This window comes from Sinocyclocheilus grahami, unplaced genomic scaffold, assembly GCF_001515645.1.
Source record: "Sinocyclocheilus grahami isolate Dianchi unplaced genomic scaffold, SAMN03320097.WGS_v1.1 scaffold16.1, whole genome shotgun sequence".
Classification (NCBI taxonomy): Eukaryota; Metazoa; Chordata; class Actinopteri; order Cypriniformes; family Cyprinidae; genus Sinocyclocheilus; species Sinocyclocheilus grahami.
The window spans coordinates 3,467,482-3,488,375 of NW_015505195.1; the positions used below are offsets into that span (position 1 = coordinate 3,467,482).

Genomic DNA, 20,894 nt, shown 5'->3' on the forward strand with positions numbered 1-20,894 from the left:
TTGTTACCAAAAATGTCTGGTAAATAAATATATATATATTTTTTTAATTGTTATTAATATTTTACTGTGTTTTTGATTAAATAAATGCAGCCTTGGTAAGATAATTTTTTTTTAAAGTCTTACCAACACCAAACTTTTAAACTGCAGTGTAAGTCAGTAGAGGTCAGTAGCTTCTCTTTACATTTGTCCTTCTACATCTGCAGAAATTTCAGGACATTGAGGAGGCTCATTTACGTCAGATGAAACTACTGATCAAAGCGTATTCCCACTCCATTGAAGACACACACGTACAGGTTGGGCAGGTATGGCTCACTCTGGAGATTTTACCTACTCCTATATTCTGTTTGCATACTGTAGTTGTTCAGATGAATTACCCCGTGGCTCAAGAGTTGTTCTGGTCAATGTGGTCCTCATGAACCTCCTTCAGGTCCATGAGGAATTTAAGCAGAACGTGGAGAACATTGGCATTGAGAACCTCATTCAGAAGTTTACAGACCAGAAGGGAACAGGAAAGGAGAGACCGGGTGAGTCACAGAAAGATAAAACAATTTCCCCAGGAATTGCATTTCTGTTTTATTGGATAGCAATGCATTGAAAATCATTCTTCTGCAAAATACAAGGTTTTATCATTTGTCATATAGTGAATTACAAATGTGCTGCTCAGCTCCAAACCTTCCTTAAACTACTGTGTGTGTGGATAAGGTCCAGTAGGGTTCGAGGAATATCTGTCCCCACTAGTGTCTGAGAACAGTAAAAAGAGTCGTGCTAAAGCCTTCAGGATCCCTGGACTGGGAAAGAAAGACAAGGAACCGGATTCAACGTGAGTCATGCATTCATATGAAACGCAACACATTTAATGTTCTAGATCAGGCCTGTAATAGACTTTGAGAGCATTCATAGTTCGTTTTTCAGTGACCAATTCTTTTTATTTACTGTATGGCTTTTCATACCTCTTCTGTTTTTGTCCTCTAGAGATTCAGCTGTGGCAGATGCACTTGTGAGTTCACATAACACACACACATACACACACACTCTTTGCTGAATTGTTTTTACACAGAGAACAGGTGATTGTGTGTGTGTGTGTGGTTACTGGTCTTGTATCATCAGCTGTTCTTGATTAAACTTCTGTGACACTTTTTAGACCGTCTAAAAAAGTCTCATCTCAAACCAGTTGTTAGTTTACTAACATATATATATATATACATAAACCATAGATGCTATAATAGTGAGAATATCTTAAAGACAGAGATGTTTTTATGTTTTATTTATTGGAATATAATTTATACCAAAATTGTTAATTGCATGTTTTGTTATGAACAATTTCATTTTTCACAAATTTGGGAGGACAAATTTGTCCTTTAAAATAGCTAAGTAAACCCTCCTCCAGAAGTAAACAGACACATACTGTACACAGAATGAAGACTCTTTTTCTACACAGACTTCTGTGTGTATACGCTATGCAAGAGAGAGTGACATGCAAGGTCTGGTTACCTCATGAAGCTATATTTAACCTTGGCAATACTCAGGGTGTTTAATGAATGTTTGATATAGCCCACTGACTGCCAAAATCCTTCATAAACACACATGTGTTACGGGCTGTTATGCAAGACGTCAGACCATTACTAACTCTCTTAAAACATCGGCACTGTTTTCATATGAGCCATGGCAACAGCATTAGCGTGTTTATGAGTGAAAGACAGACCACATCCATGTTACAGACCTCCAAAGAATCATCACTCTGTCATCTTATGTCCTGTGCCTTTAAATGTTGTTTCTTATTGTGAGCTTGTGCTGTCTGTTTGTGCTTGTGTGTAGAACTCACCCCTCAAAGTGGACAACGAGGGCTTTGTGATACGTGCAGATGCCAACCAGAATGATATCCTTCAGAATAAGCCATCAGGAGTGGATGTAGTGAGAGTATACAGTGTGTGTGTATGTGCATAACTGTGTATATGCAGACAGTGGGGCTGATATAACTAGTAAACATGCTTCAGTTCATTTCATAACATTTCATTACAGATTGACTTGAAGAAATTGAAATGAAATTCAAAATATCTTAGTATTCAGTTTGTCTCTCTTCTGCTGACAGCAGAACTCAAGCTTCATTACCTCCACAAGTTTGTGTAAATCCTGATAATCATGTGATCCAGCATGATTCAATCAGCAGATTACAACTTCACCCACTGGGCAAAAGGTGTGACAATTAGCAGACCCCCGATGTATACACATGTTGGCCTACAGGCCTTGATCACTATCAGCACCTCTGTGCCTTCAGGAATGCCAAATGGCCCTTTTGTTACTGAAGATAGGTTTGGGACAGGAAAGCAGAAGTCTTTGATACATTTTGACCTTACAGCAGCAATGTCACATTGTGCAGAGGACTCAACTGGTTCCTGTGGTCTTGTCCCGGTCCCTTATCTGTACAAAAGTCAGTAGTCTGCTTATTTGATGAATGACCTAGAAATAGAATCCTAAGTATTTTTCATTTATTTTATGTCATAACATTTTATTTTAAACAAAAAAATTATAAAGCTTTCTGAAATCCTAAAGTTTAATTTCAGGTTTAAATTAGATGTTAAATCCCTGATTTCCAACTTGGCCTCTGACTTTTGGACCCTATTGTAGATATTTGAGGATTGGGAAGTATATTCTCAGCACTACAACAAATAATTTTACCAAAACTTATTTTCACTCTCAGACCTCATCCATGTGGTCTAAAACAGAGGGAGAGGAGAGGGATTTAATTGCCTTCTTTGTTTGTTTTTTATTGCTATTTTCCGCAATACTGTCTTCACACACCATCAAAAGTATCACATACAGATAGAAAGGAAGTTATTGTCAGGAAGTGTGGTTTGATAAGGCAGGATGTGAAATAGAGACATTTGTATTGTCTGATAATAAACAGTGATGGATTTGCCCAATAACAATTTCTCCCCAAATACCCTGTGACAGATCTGTTGTCAATCTTAGGTTCCTGTGAATTGAAGTTCGTCATGAGGGGTGTTTAAGGATTTGAAACTCAGTAGCGTCCCTAAATAGGATGGTTATTTTTGTACCTCACCACAGTTTGTAGACTATTCAGAACAGCTGTGTTTGTGTGAGTGTTTGCACTCATGTCTATTTGTGTCCGTGTGTGTTTTCATTGTACCAGTGTGCGAGTACATATGTATCCTGCATCGTGTCTGGATTTGCTCCTTAACTGCATTGCTCTCTACGTTGTGCTGCTGAGGAGAAGGAGGGAAATTTTTACTCCAGCGACTCGGATTTCGATGATGATGAACCCAAGAAGTTTCACATCCAGATCCGACCGGTTGCCAGCAGTAACCGTAGTAACTCAGCAGCCAATGAAATGGAGTTGAAGGCCACAGTGGGGGCGTTGACCCTGCCTCCTAACAGAGCGGTAAGAGGTGTGGGGTTTTTATTAAAGATTAAATAAAAGTATTTATTTAATCTTTAAATACTGATTTAAAGATTAAATCAGTATTTAATCTTTAATATCTTAAGTAAGACTGATGCAGGTGGTTTTAAGAGATTTATTTTACAGTTATATACTGTATATATATATATAAAGCTGTTTTATTCTACATGATGAGATCAAAAGACTAGTCAAATAACACTCACAACTTCCACAAGTCAGGTTGCACAGGATTTTAGTAGTTTGCCTGCAAACAAAGTCATGTTTACAAGGTGCCAGACTGCTAAAATTAGCTCTTTTGAGCAAAAACAAAAAACTGACAAAAGTTGTGGTTTTTAGTGTAATCAAATCTTTGAAAAATAATGTTTCTTGTCTAGAGTATCTATGTCTAGTTTATTCAGAAAATCCACACATAGTACATTAAAACAAAATGATTAATGTGCAAGAGAATAAAGTCCATGACTGCTGTCATATTGGTTGGTTAGGAAAATAAAGAAGATACAGAAGATATTGTGCGAAGTTTGTGCATCTTTACATTTTACTCTCTCTTTTTAAAGATGTCATTAAAAATATTGTGCACAACATTGATTAAAATTGTACCTCCTCTCATTCGTCCCATTGTGAAGGTGTCAGTAAAGAAGCAGCTCTCACGTAAGTTAACTTGTATTCCCCTCTATATCTCAGATTATATTATGTATGTGTAAGTGTGAATATTTTTTTGTATGTGTGTAAGTGTGAATATTTTTCATGTGTCCCATTCCTCTGTTACAGGAAACTCCAGTTCAGCAGGTCGATCTGAAGGGGAAGGGGAAAGTGTTCCCCAGAGAGGTCTGTCACACTCCGCAGACGTCCTCTTCTGTACTCATTCAGCTAGAGTTACATCGTACTGTAGATCATTAATTTTTCAGTGCTCATGCATTGTACCTGCGACTAATTTCGACAAGCCATCTCAAATGGCCACAGTCACACACACAGAATGTCCTACATCCTCCTCTGTCCACATTATTAGATGTCATTATCCCACAAACACAGCTCCATTTGACACCTTAATCACAGCAATCTGCCATCCAGCTGACCTGGGATCAGTGTCATAACTGCACTGTCATTATTGCCTTATACTGACAGCCTGATCTCAGTCTCAGAATGAGCTCTGTTTTTGTATTGTGGGTTTTGACAATAATAGCAAAAGTGGAAACAATATGGTGTGTGTATGTGGCTCACTATTACTCAAACCTGCTTAATTGCAGACACTAGTCACATAGATTAATGCTACTATTTTGATAGTTCATGGTTTGAATAATTTTTGATGAAAAATGTACAGTGCTGTGAAAAAGTGTTTGCCCCCTTCCCGTTTTTTAATGGTTCTATTTAAGTGATTTCTTGATTCAACAGGTCTGGCAGTAATCAGGCCTGGGTGTGGCTAGTGAAATTTAACTCAGCTTTCTAAAATAATGTGGTTAATTACAGTTCTTTCATGATTCAACAGTTAATTTTTCACGTAGGGCCACATAGGTTTGGACAGGTTTTTTTCCCTTAATAAATGAAATCATCATTTAAAAACTGCATTTTGTATTTACTTGCATTATCTTTGTGTAATATTTAAATTTGTTTGATGATCTGAAACATTAAAGTGTGACAAACATGCAAAAAAATAAGAAATCAGGAAGGGGGCCAACACTTTTTCACACCACTGTATATAGTTTTTATCCGGTAATATTATACTGTGCTATTATATGCTGTACGTTATGTATTATGGGTGTGTTATAATGGTTAAACGTCTAGGCTGGTTACCATCACTATCACTATTGTGGCCATGAGAAAGGCATTTAACCTAATGTTTCTTCAGGGAGAATCCCTATAGTAAGTGTACTGTAAGCCACTTTGGATAAAAGCATCTGCTAAATGACCCCTTAATTTATTATTGTATGGTATTGTTATATTGCACAGCAGAGTAATGTTTTTTTACAGATGGAGAACAGGAGGGTCTGCGCAGATCCACATCCAGCCCAGATCACAGCAGGTACAAAAAGATTTTCCATACAGTATAATAACTGAACACTTTAACATCCAAAAATGCAGATTTAAAGGTGAAGTATGTAGTTTTTGTGGCACTAAATGCATAAATGCTAAATGCTGACTGTTGGTCTCACCCCAAACCCACACCATTGGTTGAGCAAGAAGTTAACATGTTAAGACAAACTGAACAAAAATGCAGTTTAATAAATAAATACAAATTCAAAATTGAATTGAATTAAAAAAATTATTTAATAATAATACTATTGCAAATTATTTAATTTAAATATATTTTTATTAGCATATTATAAGTATATAGATTATAATATTTTAAAGGTTATTTATGTTATTTAGATGTACATCATCTTTATTAGGTTATTTATATAATTTAGATTATAAACACTACCATTCAAAAGTTTGCAGCCAGTAATGTTTTCAATGTTTTTGAAAGAAGATTTATATGCTCACCAAAGCTGCATTTATTTGATCAAAAGTACAGTAAAACAGTAATATTGTGAAATATCATTACAATTTAAAATAACTCTTTTATATTTTAATATATTTTAAAATATTCCTGTGATAGCAAAACTGAAGTTTCAGCAGCCATTATTCCAGTCTTCAGTGTCACATGATCCTTCAGAAATTATTCAAATATGCTGATTTAGTGCTCAAGAAACATTTTTTTATAATCAGTGTTGAACACTTTTGCTGATTTATGTATTAATGTATTTGTGGAAACCACGAACCAGTGCTTCCTTGCTCAATAAAGGAATTAATTTCTTTTAAAGAAAAATAATTTACAGACCCCAAACTTTTAACACTAGTGTGGATTTAAATTATTATTATATATATTTAAATAATTATTGTTTCTATTATTTCTGTTATTAATTCTGCATTTTAATGGCTTCAGTTTCTCTTATATTCACTTCTTCACCCGTTCAGTTTCCTTCCTCTCATCTCTGCAGGCTGAGTTCCACAGCATCCGGTTCGGACGCTCTGTTTGGACCTCCTCTGGAGTCGGCCTTTAAATCCCACAGCTTTGCTGGCAGAGAGCAGCTCCAGAAGGCATTTGCTGCATCTGAATGTAAATCTCCAGCAGCACACCACCCCCAACCACATTACCGTGATAGATGAGAATCGACTGTACGAGTTATTCTCTTAGAGCATTTTAGAAATCTGAGAATTAAAAGCTTTAAACTAGCCAAATGTGTGCCAAAGAGTGTATTACCATATTCTAAGAATTAATTGACTCGCTTTGTCAGAACTGCTTGTGTAGGCATTAAAGCATGAATTATTCAATTATGGACCAAAGTAGAATGTGAATTATGTTTCTGCAGTCAGCCTTTTCCTCATCAGTCTGTTGCTTTTTAAAGAAATTTCTGTTCTGATCAGTAATAGACTTTTCTTCATGTTTGACAGATGCAGCCTTCTCTTCTGATTCATCCTCTCCTGAGAATGTGGAGGATTCTGGACTAGATTCACCATCCCATCAGCCCCTTGGGGCTTCCCCAGAGCCCACCGGTTGGGCAGCCTGGCCATCCACTCAGTCTCAATCTAAAGACTCTGTAAACTTGAGCCGATCCTGTGACCCCTTCCTCACTGCGTTCAGTGACCCCTCACTTGGTCGATCTCCTCTTCCACAGGATGACCCCACAAAAGCCTGGCCTTCCAATCTACGTTCTCCACGGGCCCCACCCAACGTCGAGCCCACCACCTTCAGCTTCCCGGCCTTCTCCCACAGCCTGCCGTCTTCAGAACTGGAGCCCTCTGTGTGGAGCTGTAAACACATTCCTCCAGAAGACCCCTTCTTGGATGCTTTTGAACACTCTGCCCCCAAAGACAACCTGCCTCCACCTGATGCCTGGGCCCCGCCTCCCCCTCGGCCCACCAGGGACGGCAGGGGCATGGAAGGCCGCACCGATCCCTTTTCTATCTCTCTGAATGACACTAAAACCCTCCCTCCCCCATCCTCCTCCCGCAAAGACCGAGACAGAAAAAGAGAATGTAGCGTCCCACCTCCAGAGTCCCCAGATGATCCTTTCGCTATTACTATGATCGGTAGTCCAACGCACCAATCGTCGCTGGCGGCGCAGATGGCTGCACAAGGCAGAGCCAGTAGTAATAGACCGACGCCCAGTCCTAACCCCGCCCCCAGTTCTCAGCCGAAGAAAGAGCTGGTGCACTGGAACTCAGTGCATAACCCTTTTAGTGAAGGCACTACAAATAACACTGTCACACAAGAGTCCACCAGAAAACAGAGATCTTTTCACGACGAGCCTCGAAGGAATGGACCACCACTCACACGGCATTCTGGGCCACAGGAGGACCTCTGCTTCTCTACAGACAAGGACCAGAATTTCCTGGATATTAACACACATCCAGGTATTATAGACTAGTGTATGACTAATATGGTGTTTTATTGGCCGATGCAGATACTGATATTTAGAGAGCAGAGTGCATGATATAATGCCAATACACACTGGCCCAAAATACGTAAAGACAATTAACCCTCACTTAAAAATGGCATTTATTTTTAAAGAAATGCAGCACAAGCATATCTTTCAAGCAAAACATTTCTCAAAAAGAAGCTTGTTAGTTTTCAAATTCTAAATTAATAAATATCTTACTCAAAATAGAGACAAAAACATTTTCTGGTTGTCAGTCATTAGAGAAACATAGTCATAGTTAATATGATGAAGAATCCCGGTGGTTGCTCTGCTAGGACACCTAGATAATTGCCAAATATCTAACAAATGTGTTGTTTGCAGATGCCACTTAATTTGATATTTTACATCTAATGCAATGATATTCATTTGCCCAAAAGTGTCCAATTATTTTTTGGATCCACTGTTTAATGATGACAAAAAACAAACATGTACACTACCGCTGAAAATGTATGTAGGATCTCTATAAATGTTTTACAAATATGTTTCCTGTGCTTACCCAGGCTGCATTTATTTGACCAAAAAGACACATGATCCTTCTGAAATCATGCTAATATGCTGATTTGGTGCGCACATTTAACATTTAAACGTTTATTATTATTATTATTATTAATGTTTTAAACAGTTGTGCTGCTTAATATTTTTGCGGAAACCGCAATAAATAAATCAGTAATCACTTTAATTTATTTAGTATTGATTTCTTTTTTTTTTAAATCTTACCGACCCCCAAACATTTCAGTGGAAGTGAATTTGTTTTAACAATGTTAACTCAAAATCCACACACACACATTTGATGCGTGAACAAATCATTCAGAGCAATTTAATGATTTGTTTCCATCTCAGAAATACAAGTATTTATGAATCAGACATTTCTGCTTTTCTCATGAATCAGGCAAATGTCATGATTTTCAGTGAATTTTCTAAAGTCTTGGAAAATAGCATACAAGTCATATAGACCATTTTTATGGTGCTCTTTCACATTTATTATATTGAAAAAAGTGGCCAAGATATTGTTCAAATTGTTTTGTTCCATGGAATAAAGTCAATTGTGTTTGGTATGACATGAGGGTGAATAAATGATGACAGAATTTTCATATTTGGGTTCTTTATTTTCCCTCTTGTCTCTCTCTCTCTCAGTTTCCCAGCATGGTTTCAGGCAGGACAGCACTGAGCGTCTGGCATTGGCTCCCCCTCGGTCGGTTCGGCCCAAGCGCTCTGCAGGCAGGCTCAGTGGCTGTGAGCGGGTAAATGTTCCACAGACTTTTATTACACCAACTATCCAATCAGCACACTTAAGCTTCTTTAAAACCATATAAACAAATCCCTTAATCGGGCTCTGCTGCAGCCTCTTTCATTTGTCTCTTGTTTTATGAGATGCAGTTTCTCTCATGTGGTCATTCAAATTGCTCCCTTGACTTCAGCTCTAAATTAACACCCCTCTTGAGATTCCACTTCAAGCTTTTAATTGTTTTATACTGTAAGGTAACAAATAATATTACAGGACATAGAAACAGGCCTCTGGTGGTTTGTTCAGCCCAAAAACATTTGTTTTCCATCCACACACAGTAGAAAGGAGAAATAGAGAGTGAACAGATAACATGGACATGAACTATCTATGATCTATCTATCTATATATCTATCTGTCTATTTTTATTTATGCTTTTCTACTGTTCACTTAAATAGTCCTGTGGTGTGAAAAATGTATTTAAAAATTACAAAATATTTATCCCGTGTAGTCTTCCAATTAATATGAGGTAAAAATCTGCATGTATGATAATTGTAAAAAAATATATAAATTATAAAAAAAATCAAAAAATGATCAAATATTGTAAATGTTTAAATTAAGAATGTTATACTGTATACTTTAGTTTCATATCCCATTGTACACTGTAGCACACTGCAGAAAGTACTGTAAATCCAGTTCAGAATTTTGATTTTGGCCCTTTTTCTGTGGTGTGTCTCAGTCTAGGTCCCTGTGCTCGTCTCCGTTGCCTAAACCCAGTCCTCCCCTCACCTCTTCATCCTCCTCCAGCCCCAGCGAATGGGGGGTGCAGAACCGTGTTCCCAGCCCAGCCCGAGGTGACCCGAGGCACCTCTATTTCCCTAATCACCCACATTATCACAGAACTTAATCATATATTACACTGAGAAACAGCCTTAGGAGCTTTGCTGTAATTTTATTATGCTAATCTAATATAGACATGCACATGCACATTTATGGAGGGGACTGTCAGGAAATGTCCTCATCACGGTTTTGCCGTGGCTGATTTTGTCTGATAGCCCATGGGCATGTATCTAATATAGAGGAAGTCCTATTTGGTATTCAATTGCTGATTCATTTATTTATCCACTGTTCCACATAATCCCAGAACCGACAGTGGCAAACCAAGTTATGAAGTTAAATATGTCACAAGTTTTATGTTCTATTGAAAATTATGTTTGAAATCTTTGTGGACATTTCTAAATGTAATGTTGAATTGTGATCCTGCAGGTTTGTCCCGAGGGCCCAGTCCCATTTCTCTGAGTACTCAGGAGTCTTGGCCTGTAGCTGCAGCCATCACGGAGTACATCAATGCCTACTTCAAAGGAGGAGAACACAACTGGTCCGTCCGAGCTTCTATCACCCCATCTGGAGGACAAAGCCTTTTATCACACTGTAGCTCCAACTTAAAGTGATTAGCTGTCCAACCTTTTGTGTGTTTGGGTTTCAGCTGTCTGGTTAAGATCACCGGTGACCTCACTATGTCCTTTCCTGCTGGCATCATCCGCATTTTCACCGCCAACCCCAACGCACCAGTATTAAGCTTCAGATTGGTGAACATCTCTCGAGTGGACCACTTCTTACCCAACCAGAAGTTACTCTACAGGTATGATGCCCTTAAACACTAAAACTGACCTGCACTGGGTTTAATTCAAGTTCTGTTGACAGCATCTTTGGTCTTTGTACCTGCAGCGATCCGACACAGAGTGACCCGGACACCAAGGATTTCTGGTTTAACATGCCGGCCTTGACGCTCCACCTGCAGAGAGAGGCAGAGCTGAACCCACAGGCCTCCTATTACAATGTGGCTCTGCTAAAATACCAGGTCAGTCAACACAAACCTAATGAGTGCTTGAATTACAATATGACCTGCTTTATTGATACCTAAAGGAATATTCCGTGTTCAGTACAAGTTAAGCTTAATTGTTTTAGTTGCTGTGATGACATAAACCCTAAAACGATTATAAAAATGATTATTTAAACAGCTGAAATAATATCGATGTTTTAACCGAAGAATTAATGTACGCTGCCGTTCCAAAGTTTGGGTTTAGATTTTTAAAAAGAAAGTAATTAAATTGATTAATATTGACGACTTCTACATTGTTACAAAAAAACTTTCTGTTCATCAAAGAAATGTATCATGGTTTCCACAAAAATATTAAGCACTACAACTGTTTTCAACATTGATAATAAATATTTCTTGAGCACTAAATCGGCATATTAGAATGATTTCTGAAGGATCATGTGACACAAGACTGGAGTAATGATGATGAAAATTCAGCTTTGACATCACAAGAACATTTTAAAATATTTAAAAATATATATATTTAATTATTTCACAAAATTGCTGTTTTATTGTATTTTGATCATATAAATATGGTGAGCATACATTAAGAGACCTCTTTCAAAAACATAAAAAAATCTTACCAACCCCCGAAGTAAAAGTACTCGTATCAAATTATAACAGTGTATAAAATTATATAAACAGTGTAAGTGCTTGTATAAAATAGTTTCACATTTCTGCTTTAAAATCCCCCCAAAAATGACTATTAGATTATTAGTGCCTCACTGTAACCTTGATTTCAATCAGGAAAGAAAATGAGAAAGTCTAAATTTTTTGTTAATCAACTTTATGCAACAAATTCTGCTGACTGAACTTAACTTGCATTGAACTCAGACTATTCCTTTTAAGGTTGACATAGAAATAAGAAAAAGTTTTTTTTTGATCTGAGCTTTTTTTGAATGAACTCTGCCCTAGGTGTCCTCTCAGGATCCGGGTCGTGCGCCCCTCCTGTTGTCCGCCGAGTGTCAGCGCAGTGGAACAGTGACCCGTGTGTCTCTGGATTACCACTGCTGTCCCGCAACCGCCCCCGCCAACCAGCTGACCTCTGTACAAGTGCTGCTGCCCCTCGATCACACGGCCACCGACCTGCAGTGCCAGCCGCCCGCATCCTGGTGAGAAGCAGTGTGTGACTGGAGGGTGTGGTGAATCACTTACATTAATAACACAGTATGAGGAGTTTCCAAGAAAAGACAATTGATGTTTAGGTGGTTGCCTTTAGAGATGTAAACAAAAGAGAAAATGAAGTGAATATATGATGATAGATTTTTAGATTCAAGTTTGTTTGTTTGTTTCACAGGAACGCAGAGGAAAGACGACTCCTATGGAAATTGTCCAACCTCTCTCCGACAAATCACAGCAAAGGTCACTGCTGCCACCTCCTGTTCATCCTCACCTTTCTTTTTGTTATCGCTTATTCATGATTCATGTTTAAGGGAAGAAAATTGTTTCCCACCCTGATGTCATTCCAAATATGAATAGCATTATTTTTTTCCATAAAAGGAACATTTTCGTGTCATTCTGTTAATGGTAACCAATGACTGCCAAGCTCTAAAGAGGACCAAAAAAAACATGCTCTATACAGCTTATACACTGTATACGAAACAGTGTTATTATGTATTATTATTGTGTATATACTAAAATAGTATTTATTAATATTGATATAATTAATTTAGACATTTTATCTGCTTGTCATTTTTATTAGTCTTTGTTTTTTTTTTCAATATTTCTATATATTTAATTTAAACCCACTCCCAAGGCAAACAATGAATGCACATATACAACAACATGGTCTAACCTGTGCCTTATTTGATTTAATTGCAGCATACAGTTGTAATTTGATTTTAGATTGAATACTAATTAAAAAAAATAGGGATTCTTTAGAGTTCCACCAAAAAAGCACATGGGCTTGAAATAATGTAAATAATGACAGATTTTTCATTTTAAAAGTTTCATTTTAGAACTTTTCAAGCAACAGTGATATAAAATGGAAGAACTAAATATCTTAACAAATATTGATTTTCTTAAGAGAGAGAGAAGAAAGCATTGCACTATATATAGTTTAGCGTTGGTACATCTGCGTTTAGATCACTGTAATGACACAAGATGTTTTCAGTGGAAGTGGGTGGAAGAGAGGCTGCTCAGAGCAAGAGGCCAAGAAACAAACTTATGAATACATATGATCTGACAGAGCATCATGGGAGTGCTGTGTACATTTTGGAAGCAACATATTAAAATATGGGCACCATTAGGATGTTCTAAGATGCTCTTTTATTTCAACATTTATGTTTATTCTCGCACATATGTGGCGTGAACCCAAGAGCAGCTGTGACTCTGTGAATGTGTGTGTGTTTCTGGGTCTCAGGGTCTGGCACGTTGTGCGCCAGTTGGCAGTGCCTGGAGGTGCCCCGCGGTCCTCCCCCGAGCCTGGCTGTGCAGTTTGTGGGATCGGGAGCTTCTCTCGCAGGCCTGGACGTGAAGCTGGTGGGCAGCCGCTACCGCATGTCCCTGGTGAAGAAGAGGTTTGCCACAGGTGGGAGCCAGACCTACTTTTTGTCTCTCATAAGCAGCTCTTTTCAGTTCAGAAATGTTTATTCTGTTGGATATCTTGTTACCAGGTGGTTGCTAGGAAGTCCTCTAGATGGTTGCTTTCTGGTCCAATTCTGATTTTCTAGTAAATATATAGCTCTGGTCCCTCCTGCACTTTTAAGTTTGTGATTTTGTTTGTCCATGTTAGTGTTACCATTGTGCAACAAGCTAAGCTTTTCTAAAAATCTATTTTATGGCAGAACTTACATAACGTTTTTTTTCATAACAAACATAACATGTTTCAAGTCCCAGTTAATGCATGAACTTATGAAATTGTTTTGAATAGTGTCAGTTTGAATAAAAGCATCTGTCAAATGCATAAATGCGAATATTTTAGCCATTCAAGTGTAAATTGCAAAAAATATCAGCAGGAATATGATTATATAGGTTTCTGATAGCATCTATTTTTGAAATAAGACCGTTTAGCTTGACATTCACCTAATCATATGTGTTATTTTAGTATCATTGAGATACTATTAGTTTTTATTAATATTTTAAATCTGCTTTTATTTTTCTATTTTCTGGTTTCATTTGAAGGTTTTAGTAATTTTGTTGTTTTGTGATTTTTAGTAGTTTGTGTCTAAATAGTATTTATTTTTATTTCAGTTTTAAATATTCTAGTACAAGTTAAACTAAAATAAGAAATGTTGCTACTAGCTGAAATATTATATATTATATATATATATATATATATATAGTTTGATAATGTAATGATGTATGATTAATGGTATGATTTTAAAATGCTTTTTTCTTGAAATAGCAACTCGAGACAGATATAATGATAACAGCATGATATCATAGATCTGACATTCATCTGTATTGTTTTACAGGAAAATACATGGCTGGCTGTTCTTTATGAGCGGTGATGGTGACTGCTTCACTACCAGAGGCACAAAGTTTGCACTTTTTAACCCCCCTGAGCTGCTGGAACTGTCCACGTGCTACAGGCCTGAAGAGGAGAGATCATGTTGTATATATATATACACAGTGTGATGTGTGGGAAACCGCTAGTAATACCCATGATGCATTGCTCTAGGACAAGTATGCACTGGAATTAGGGACCACAACCAGCCTCTACTTTTATCTGTATAGAATTCTTTGTTTGGTGCACAAGCCACACATTTATTTCAAGTTTGAAGAACTGGATATATTTCTGTTCATTTTTAGTGCAAATTTGTGAATGAATAAGTATGAACGTACAATGGATATAAAGTTCTGATATTTACAGAATGTATGCATGTTGAGTATTCAAGAAAGGTTTAATATGAAAAATAAGTCCATGTGTGTCAATTACACTGCAAGCATCGGAGACAAAAGTGGTTTACACAAATTTATTACACTTTTTACCAGTACAAAATACAGTCGGAACTAAGCGGTTGAGGCTAAATAAAGATTTGTTTAAAAGACACAAAAATAAGGTATCAATATAGTGAGAAGAATTGCATTTACTTCCATAAAAATAATCCTTAGCCAGAAGCTTTAAAACAGCATTAAAAAAAATAAAATAAAAATACACTGAGCAAATTCCCTTCCCAAAAGCACACAACAGGCAAAGAACATGACAGGCGTTAAAGTACAGAGCCTGACACTCACAATCAACCACAGTGAGAAAACCTCTGCCAATCACTTCTCAGAAACAAACACAAAGCTAGTAGAAATGAAGTTTATCTTTGTAAATATCAGAGGGACATGTAGGGTGCCCATTACGGGCCGCTACCAGGCACCAGTAAAGATCCCAACCTGAAAACGACATATCTCCTGAAAATATTTCCAGCTTTACGTCAGCTAAGTGGGCACATCGTTTCCATTACAAGCGTGAAAACTAAAACATCAGATGTACAGCACCAGGTGATGAGGCGTATCTGTAAGAATCTGCATATTCTGTTATGTGTCTATTTTGGGTTTTCTACATCTTCTAGAAAAAGCTTTTAGCTATTATATAGCTTTTACTTTCTTTTTTTTTGTAATTACATTTACACAATATCTACTTAAATATGTATAGGAAGTGATTTTAATCAATAATAAAAAAAAACTTGTATGTTCGTTTTTAATAAAAACGACATGAAAACTATTCACATAACCTGTTGAGTGAGTGCACACTCACTTCCAGTTACTTCAGAAGGCCTCACACACAGGTACGTTCAATATATCAACTAGGCTCTTTTTAACAACCAAGAACTACAAAACTAGACCAAAACGTTTCACAAACCAGTTTTGATAGGACCTGCTCTGCTTGGGTTCATTTAAAACAGAACAATATCCATCAATACAGTAGGCGTATGTACATCCCAAAGCTTTCGAACGAGAACGGGGCGCTTTCAGGGCAACCGATCAGACCAAACCGAGTCGAATAATCTCTTATAGTGATTTTTATAAAATGTAATAAAAGTTAGACATTAATTCATTAGAACTAAAAACAGTTGAGGTATAGACTAGGCATCTCATATGGCCGGGGTTTATCTACAAAACGGCTAGAATGGAGCGTTCTCCGTCCATTTCGGCATTGAAAAGACTTTGGGGTCAGCAGGTTGCATCTACGCCTGAGGAACCGCAAAGAAACGGCCGAGGCAGAAAGTCTAAAGATGTGACCATCTTTAAAAGGTGCTTTAGACATCTGAGGTTCTGAGACGATACATTCATTCTGTGGTTAGAGGCACGGCCGAGAGAATGACAGAACAAGAGAAAATCAAAGAGAAAGACAGTTCTGCTCTAGTGTTTCTTTTCTCGTCTAAGGCACTGAAAGAAGACTATGGCACATGACAAAAACATCACAAAACCAGCACGTTCTTGTTTCACAGTCGCAGAAAACCTAAAGGCGAGAGAGAGACACACACACACACTGACCCTAAGCAGACCTATGTACCCTCAAGATAAAGAAAAACCTCACAGATGAGTGTTATCTTTGCCACCGGCAGCTTTTTGAGGTGGTCCGGCTGGGTCTGCGGTGGTCAGGGGTGAGGCTGATTAGATCTCCTGCAGGGAGGGACTGATCTCGATTCGCTCGCTCTTCACCGCCGGCTCGCTCATGCTCCTCTCGCTCATCCTCGACATGTCTCCATCACTGGCCAGATCGTCTGAGAATGAGGCATCTGGGAGAGGAAAAGAGAAGGAGGTTGGATACAGAGCAGAGGAACCTTCAAAATGAGACAGAAACTTAAGTTTGGGTTGGCATCAAAATCGCTACCTTTCTCCATAAGTGATGGCATCATGGAGCTGAGGTCACTGAACTGAAAATGTGAAGACGGCAACATTAAAAATGAAAAACCAAACCTCATACTTTTATTGTATGTTGGATTTTCATATTTAATTACATTTTAGAAACTATTTAGTATAAATAATGATGATCTAAACAAAAGTTAAATCAATTCAATATTCATTGTTTGAAAATTATTAATGTTTAAACAAATCATTTCCAACACAAGCAACAATTTTACCAAAAGTTAGTGTACCTCATAACCAGGAAGACAAAAGTGTAAGGTAAATATCACTTGTGAGCAGAATTTGTTTTTAATTAATTATATAACAATAATAATTAATTATTAGTAATGATTAATTTTATTATATATATATAGAGAGAGAATAATATAATATAAATGATTATTAATTTTAATTATTACATTATTAATTTCTTTAAAAAAATGATCATTATTAGTATGTAGATAGATATATTAATATTAACTATCATATACATTATATATATATATATTAAATTATTAAAATGTTATATTATTAATATCATTATTAGGATGGGTGTATATAATTAACATAACAAATAATAATGATCAATTATTAATAATTATTATTTATTGTATTCTTATTAAAATTAATTGTATAAACTGATGGATGGATAGATAGACAATAATAAATATTATTATTATTATTTTAATCACTGTATGTATATAGTGAAAATATCTATTGTAAATATGTAATTTTCTGCACTTAGTATATGTTAAATGCTAGCTGAGATACTAGCCTCAGCAAAAGTATTTAGTCATTTTATCCCAGAAAAGTTTGAAATGTAATTTCCACCCCATGCTATTAAACACAATACATAATTTGAGAAGGACATTTCAGAAAAACACTCTGCTGACACATGTATATATGCTCTTGGATATTGTTATTTAATTAAAATCCCTGAAAACACTTTTCAGGCCCGCAATATTTTATTTTCAAAACGCAAGCGTGAAGCATCAGAAATATGAAACTGTAAAGCAGCCAGATCTCCTCACCTCCCCCATGACAGCGATGGGCGTTTCTCCGGTTGCCATGGCAACACGGTGTTCTACCAAATAGAACATGTATTCATCATAAAGCAGACGGATGAGGTGGAAGGAGCCGAAGCTGGCAGCCGAGCGCAGAGTCAGATCTCTGATCACCATGGAGCTGAAACCAGGGCAACGGAGAGTTTCATTACAAACTAGCACAACCACACTTAAAGAAGACAGATTAAAGTGCTGCTTTCAATCAACTCTCTTCAGAAGATCAGTTCATGAAACTGAACTGAAATAAATGCACTGGAAATACCGCATTATTCTAGAGAGCCTTGTACCTGTAGAAGGACCACTTGAGCAGGAACTGGCGTGCGGCGCGGGGGAAGCTAGTACTGCCCTCATAGGGTTTCAGCACTTGGTTGACAACGTTATCCAGCCAGGCGGCCCACTGATCCAGAGAGCTCTGCTCCTGGAGGGTCACCTTAAAGTCTTGCTCCAAACGCTGGACGACACTCTCGTCACACTGACACACCCAGGACGCCTGCTCCTGTGCCAAACAAACACACACCGAGTGAGCCGAGCAGCAACACACACCTTACACCTAACATCCATGAACCTGAGACAGGAGGTCAAAGTGGTTTCGGCATTCAGAGACGGGGTGTGATGAGAGAGACAGACCTGTACGTTAGCAAAGTCCACTCTGTTGAGGTCGCTGAGCATCTGGTTGATCTGGGACGTGTTCTGCAGGACGGCTCGTGCTGCCTGGGCCAGGTGATTCAGAGAGGTGTAGCGGCGCAGGGTCTGCGCAAACGCACTCACTACTGCAGCCTGTGCAAATGACAGCAAAACATTATGAGCATTAACACACAAAAATATCTAATCCTCACATCCTGTATGGTAAGACTCACCAAGGGTACACCATTCACCTCTAAAGCACATAAACATAAACGTTAACCTAACAACGTATTTAATATACACTACCATTCAAAGATCTGGACATTTTTTGGAAAGAAATTAATCATTTGCATTAACTTGATCAAAAGTGACAGTAAAGACATTTATAGCGTAACAAGTGTTCTGTTACAAAAAAGCAGTTATTTTGACTTTTCTATACATCAAAAAATCCTGAAGAAAAAAAACAGCACAGCTTCCACAAAAATATTAAGTAGCACAATTGTTTTCAACATTGGTGCTCAAGTAACATTTCTTATTATTATCAAGTCAGCATATTAGAATGATTTCTGAAGGATCATGTGACACTGAAAACTGGAGTAATGGCTGCTGAAAATTCAGCTTTGCTGTCACAGGAATAAAGGTCATTTTATATTTGTATTATTTAAAATTTTAATATATTTTAACAACAGTTTTTACCGTATTGCTTAATTCACATTTGAAAAAAAAGAAGCATGTATGGAGTATAATTATTATAGAATTTTAGAAAAATATAAATTTTTCAGAATTTTTGGGGTTTCTTAGAATTCTTAGAAACTCCTGCTTTCTTAGAATTGTGTCTGATTTGGAGAATTTTCAGCAAATTGTCTCCGTTCAGAAACACACACATACCTTAGTGCGGACAATCTCCTGTGGGAAGTCACTCATGGCTGAGGTCAGCCACCCCTCCAGACTCTTTGCGAAGTTTCTGATAGCTTGAGTGAGGGTGCCTGCAGGATCACATTTCCCATCAGTCATGCACTCAAACATTCTGCTTACAGTCCAGCAGCAACACTGACCAAGGAACAGGTCACAGTAAGTGTGTGCATAAGTATAAATACTAACTTGGAACAGGCCGCAGTACATCAGGGATGAGGATCTCTACCAGTGCCTGATACAGGATGTGATCACAGCTCCTCATCCACTGTTTGATTGGTTCATATTTACACAGAGCGATCAGCTTCTCTCTGGGGAATCCTCTGATGTCCTCCACATCCTCTTCACTGCACAATATACAAACACACATTTATTCAGACAGAAATCCAGAGAGATCTGAGTGCCAAATGTACATAAACAGCTACACTTACTTTATTTGATTACAAATAAAAATACATAAACGGGTTCCATTTTTCCAATCAATCTTTTAAAATAACAGATTATCATTATTAAAGTATAGACATTTATAAGACATCTATAGACAAAGAATAAAAGACATTTGTAATGTTACAAAAGATTTCTATTTCAAATAAATGCTCTTCTTTTGAACTTTCTAGTCATCAAAGAATCCTAAATCAAATTGTTTCAGAAAAAAAAGTTACTTGAGTGCCAAATCAGCATAAAATTAGAATGATTTCTGAAGGATAATGTGACACTGAAGGCAGGAGTAATGGCTGCTAAAGATTAAGTTTTTGCATTTCAGGGATAAATTACATTTTAAAATATATTCAAATACAAAACAGCTTTTAAAAATTGTAACAATATTTCACAATACTATGGTTTTTACTGTTGTTTTGATTAAGAAATGTAGCTTTGGCAAGCATAAGAGAAATTTTCACACAAAAAAATTTAAACATTTTTACCAAACTTTTGAACGATAGTGTAGCTTAGGAAATATTTACGGTGGCCGAGAAGTGCTAAACAAATCACAATTCTGAAAACAAAATAACAAATTACAAACGCAAATGCAAGTCTAAAAAACAAAATAACAAGTCAGAAAACACAACAACAATTCAGAAAACATTATAACAAGTCAGAAAGCACAACGACAAATCCGAAAACAAATTAACAAGTCAGAAAACACAACGACAAATCAGACAAACTGGAAGAGGTAGGTATAGTTTGAGACAGCGCCATTGGTTGGGATTACTCACCGCTGACTGGACGAGACATCTGTCAATCAACATATACAGGAAGAACCAGCCGAAGAACAGCAGAGTCCTGGTAGAAAGTTCGGAGATGGTATTAAAGTAGCTCAGTTTAAATGTATTGTATGAATTGCCCTTACTATGAAATAAAAAATACGGGGTGTCTATTTACATTTAGTTAAAAGTGGCTGTGAAATATCAGCTTCAGTGGCGCAGATGGATAAAAGTGTGCCTTTGGCTTTTTGACACGCTCGACCCGGGTTCGATCCCGTCTTTTGCCTAACTTTTTTTCCCTCCCTTTTCAAATCTCGTATTAGCAATGGATT

General features: G+C 37.2%; 2 protein-coding genes across 3 annotated transcripts in view; one reads left to right on the top strand and one right to left on the bottom strand.

Annotated features, from left to right (window-relative positions):
- LOC107548880 (F-BAR domain only protein 1-like) overlaps positions 1-15,582 on the top strand; it is a 40,647-nt gene extending 25,065 nt beyond the window's left edge. For both annotated transcript variants that reach the window (XM_016229728.1, XM_016229738.1), the window contains 20 exons: positions 204-302; positions 428-524; positions 703-820; positions 973-997; positions 1,816-1,876; positions 3,216-3,400; positions 4,042-4,066; positions 4,187-4,243; positions 5,384-5,435; positions 6,394-6,512; positions 6,848-7,810; positions 9,010-9,116; positions 9,837-9,951; positions 10,364-10,475; positions 10,584-10,739; positions 10,826-10,958; positions 11,892-12,088; positions 12,274-12,338; positions 13,339-13,506; positions 14,393-15,582. In XM_016229728.1, coding sequence (XP_016085214.1) covers positions 204-302; positions 428-524; positions 703-820; positions 973-997; positions 1,816-1,876; positions 3,216-3,400; positions 4,042-4,066; positions 4,187-4,243; positions 5,384-5,435; positions 6,394-6,512; positions 6,848-7,810; positions 9,010-9,116; positions 9,837-9,951; positions 10,364-10,475; positions 10,584-10,739; positions 10,826-10,958; positions 11,892-12,088; positions 12,274-12,338; positions 13,339-13,506; positions 14,393-14,421 — 2,883 coding nt within the window. In that variant the 3' untranslated portion in view covers positions 14,422-15,582. The remainder of the gene's footprint in view (positions 1-203; positions 303-427; positions 525-702; positions 821-972; positions 998-1,815; positions 1,877-3,215; positions 3,401-4,041; positions 4,067-4,186; positions 4,244-5,383; positions 5,436-6,393; positions 6,513-6,847; positions 7,811-9,009; positions 9,117-9,836; positions 9,952-10,363; positions 10,476-10,583; positions 10,740-10,825; positions 10,959-11,891; positions 12,089-12,273; positions 12,339-13,338; positions 13,507-14,392) is intronic.
- Positions 15,583-16,398: 816 nt separating this feature from the next.
- LOC107549960 (DNA-binding protein RFX2-like) overlaps positions 16,399-20,894 on the bottom strand; it is a 37,740-nt gene continuing 33,244 nt past the window's right edge. The window contains exons 9-15 of the mRNA XM_016231148.1: positions 19,550-19,707; positions 19,337-19,434; positions 18,452-18,601; positions 18,112-18,320; positions 17,792-17,945; positions 16,747-16,789; positions 16,399-16,651 (exon numbers count right to left, since the gene is read on the bottom strand). Coding sequence (XP_016086634.1) covers positions 16,527-16,651; positions 16,747-16,789; positions 17,792-17,945; positions 18,112-18,320; positions 18,452-18,601; positions 19,337-19,434; positions 19,550-19,707 — 937 coding nt within the window. The 3' untranslated portion in view covers positions 16,399-16,526. The remainder of the gene's footprint in view (positions 16,652-16,746; positions 16,790-17,791; positions 17,946-18,111; positions 18,321-18,451; positions 18,602-19,336; positions 19,435-19,549; positions 19,708-20,894) is intronic.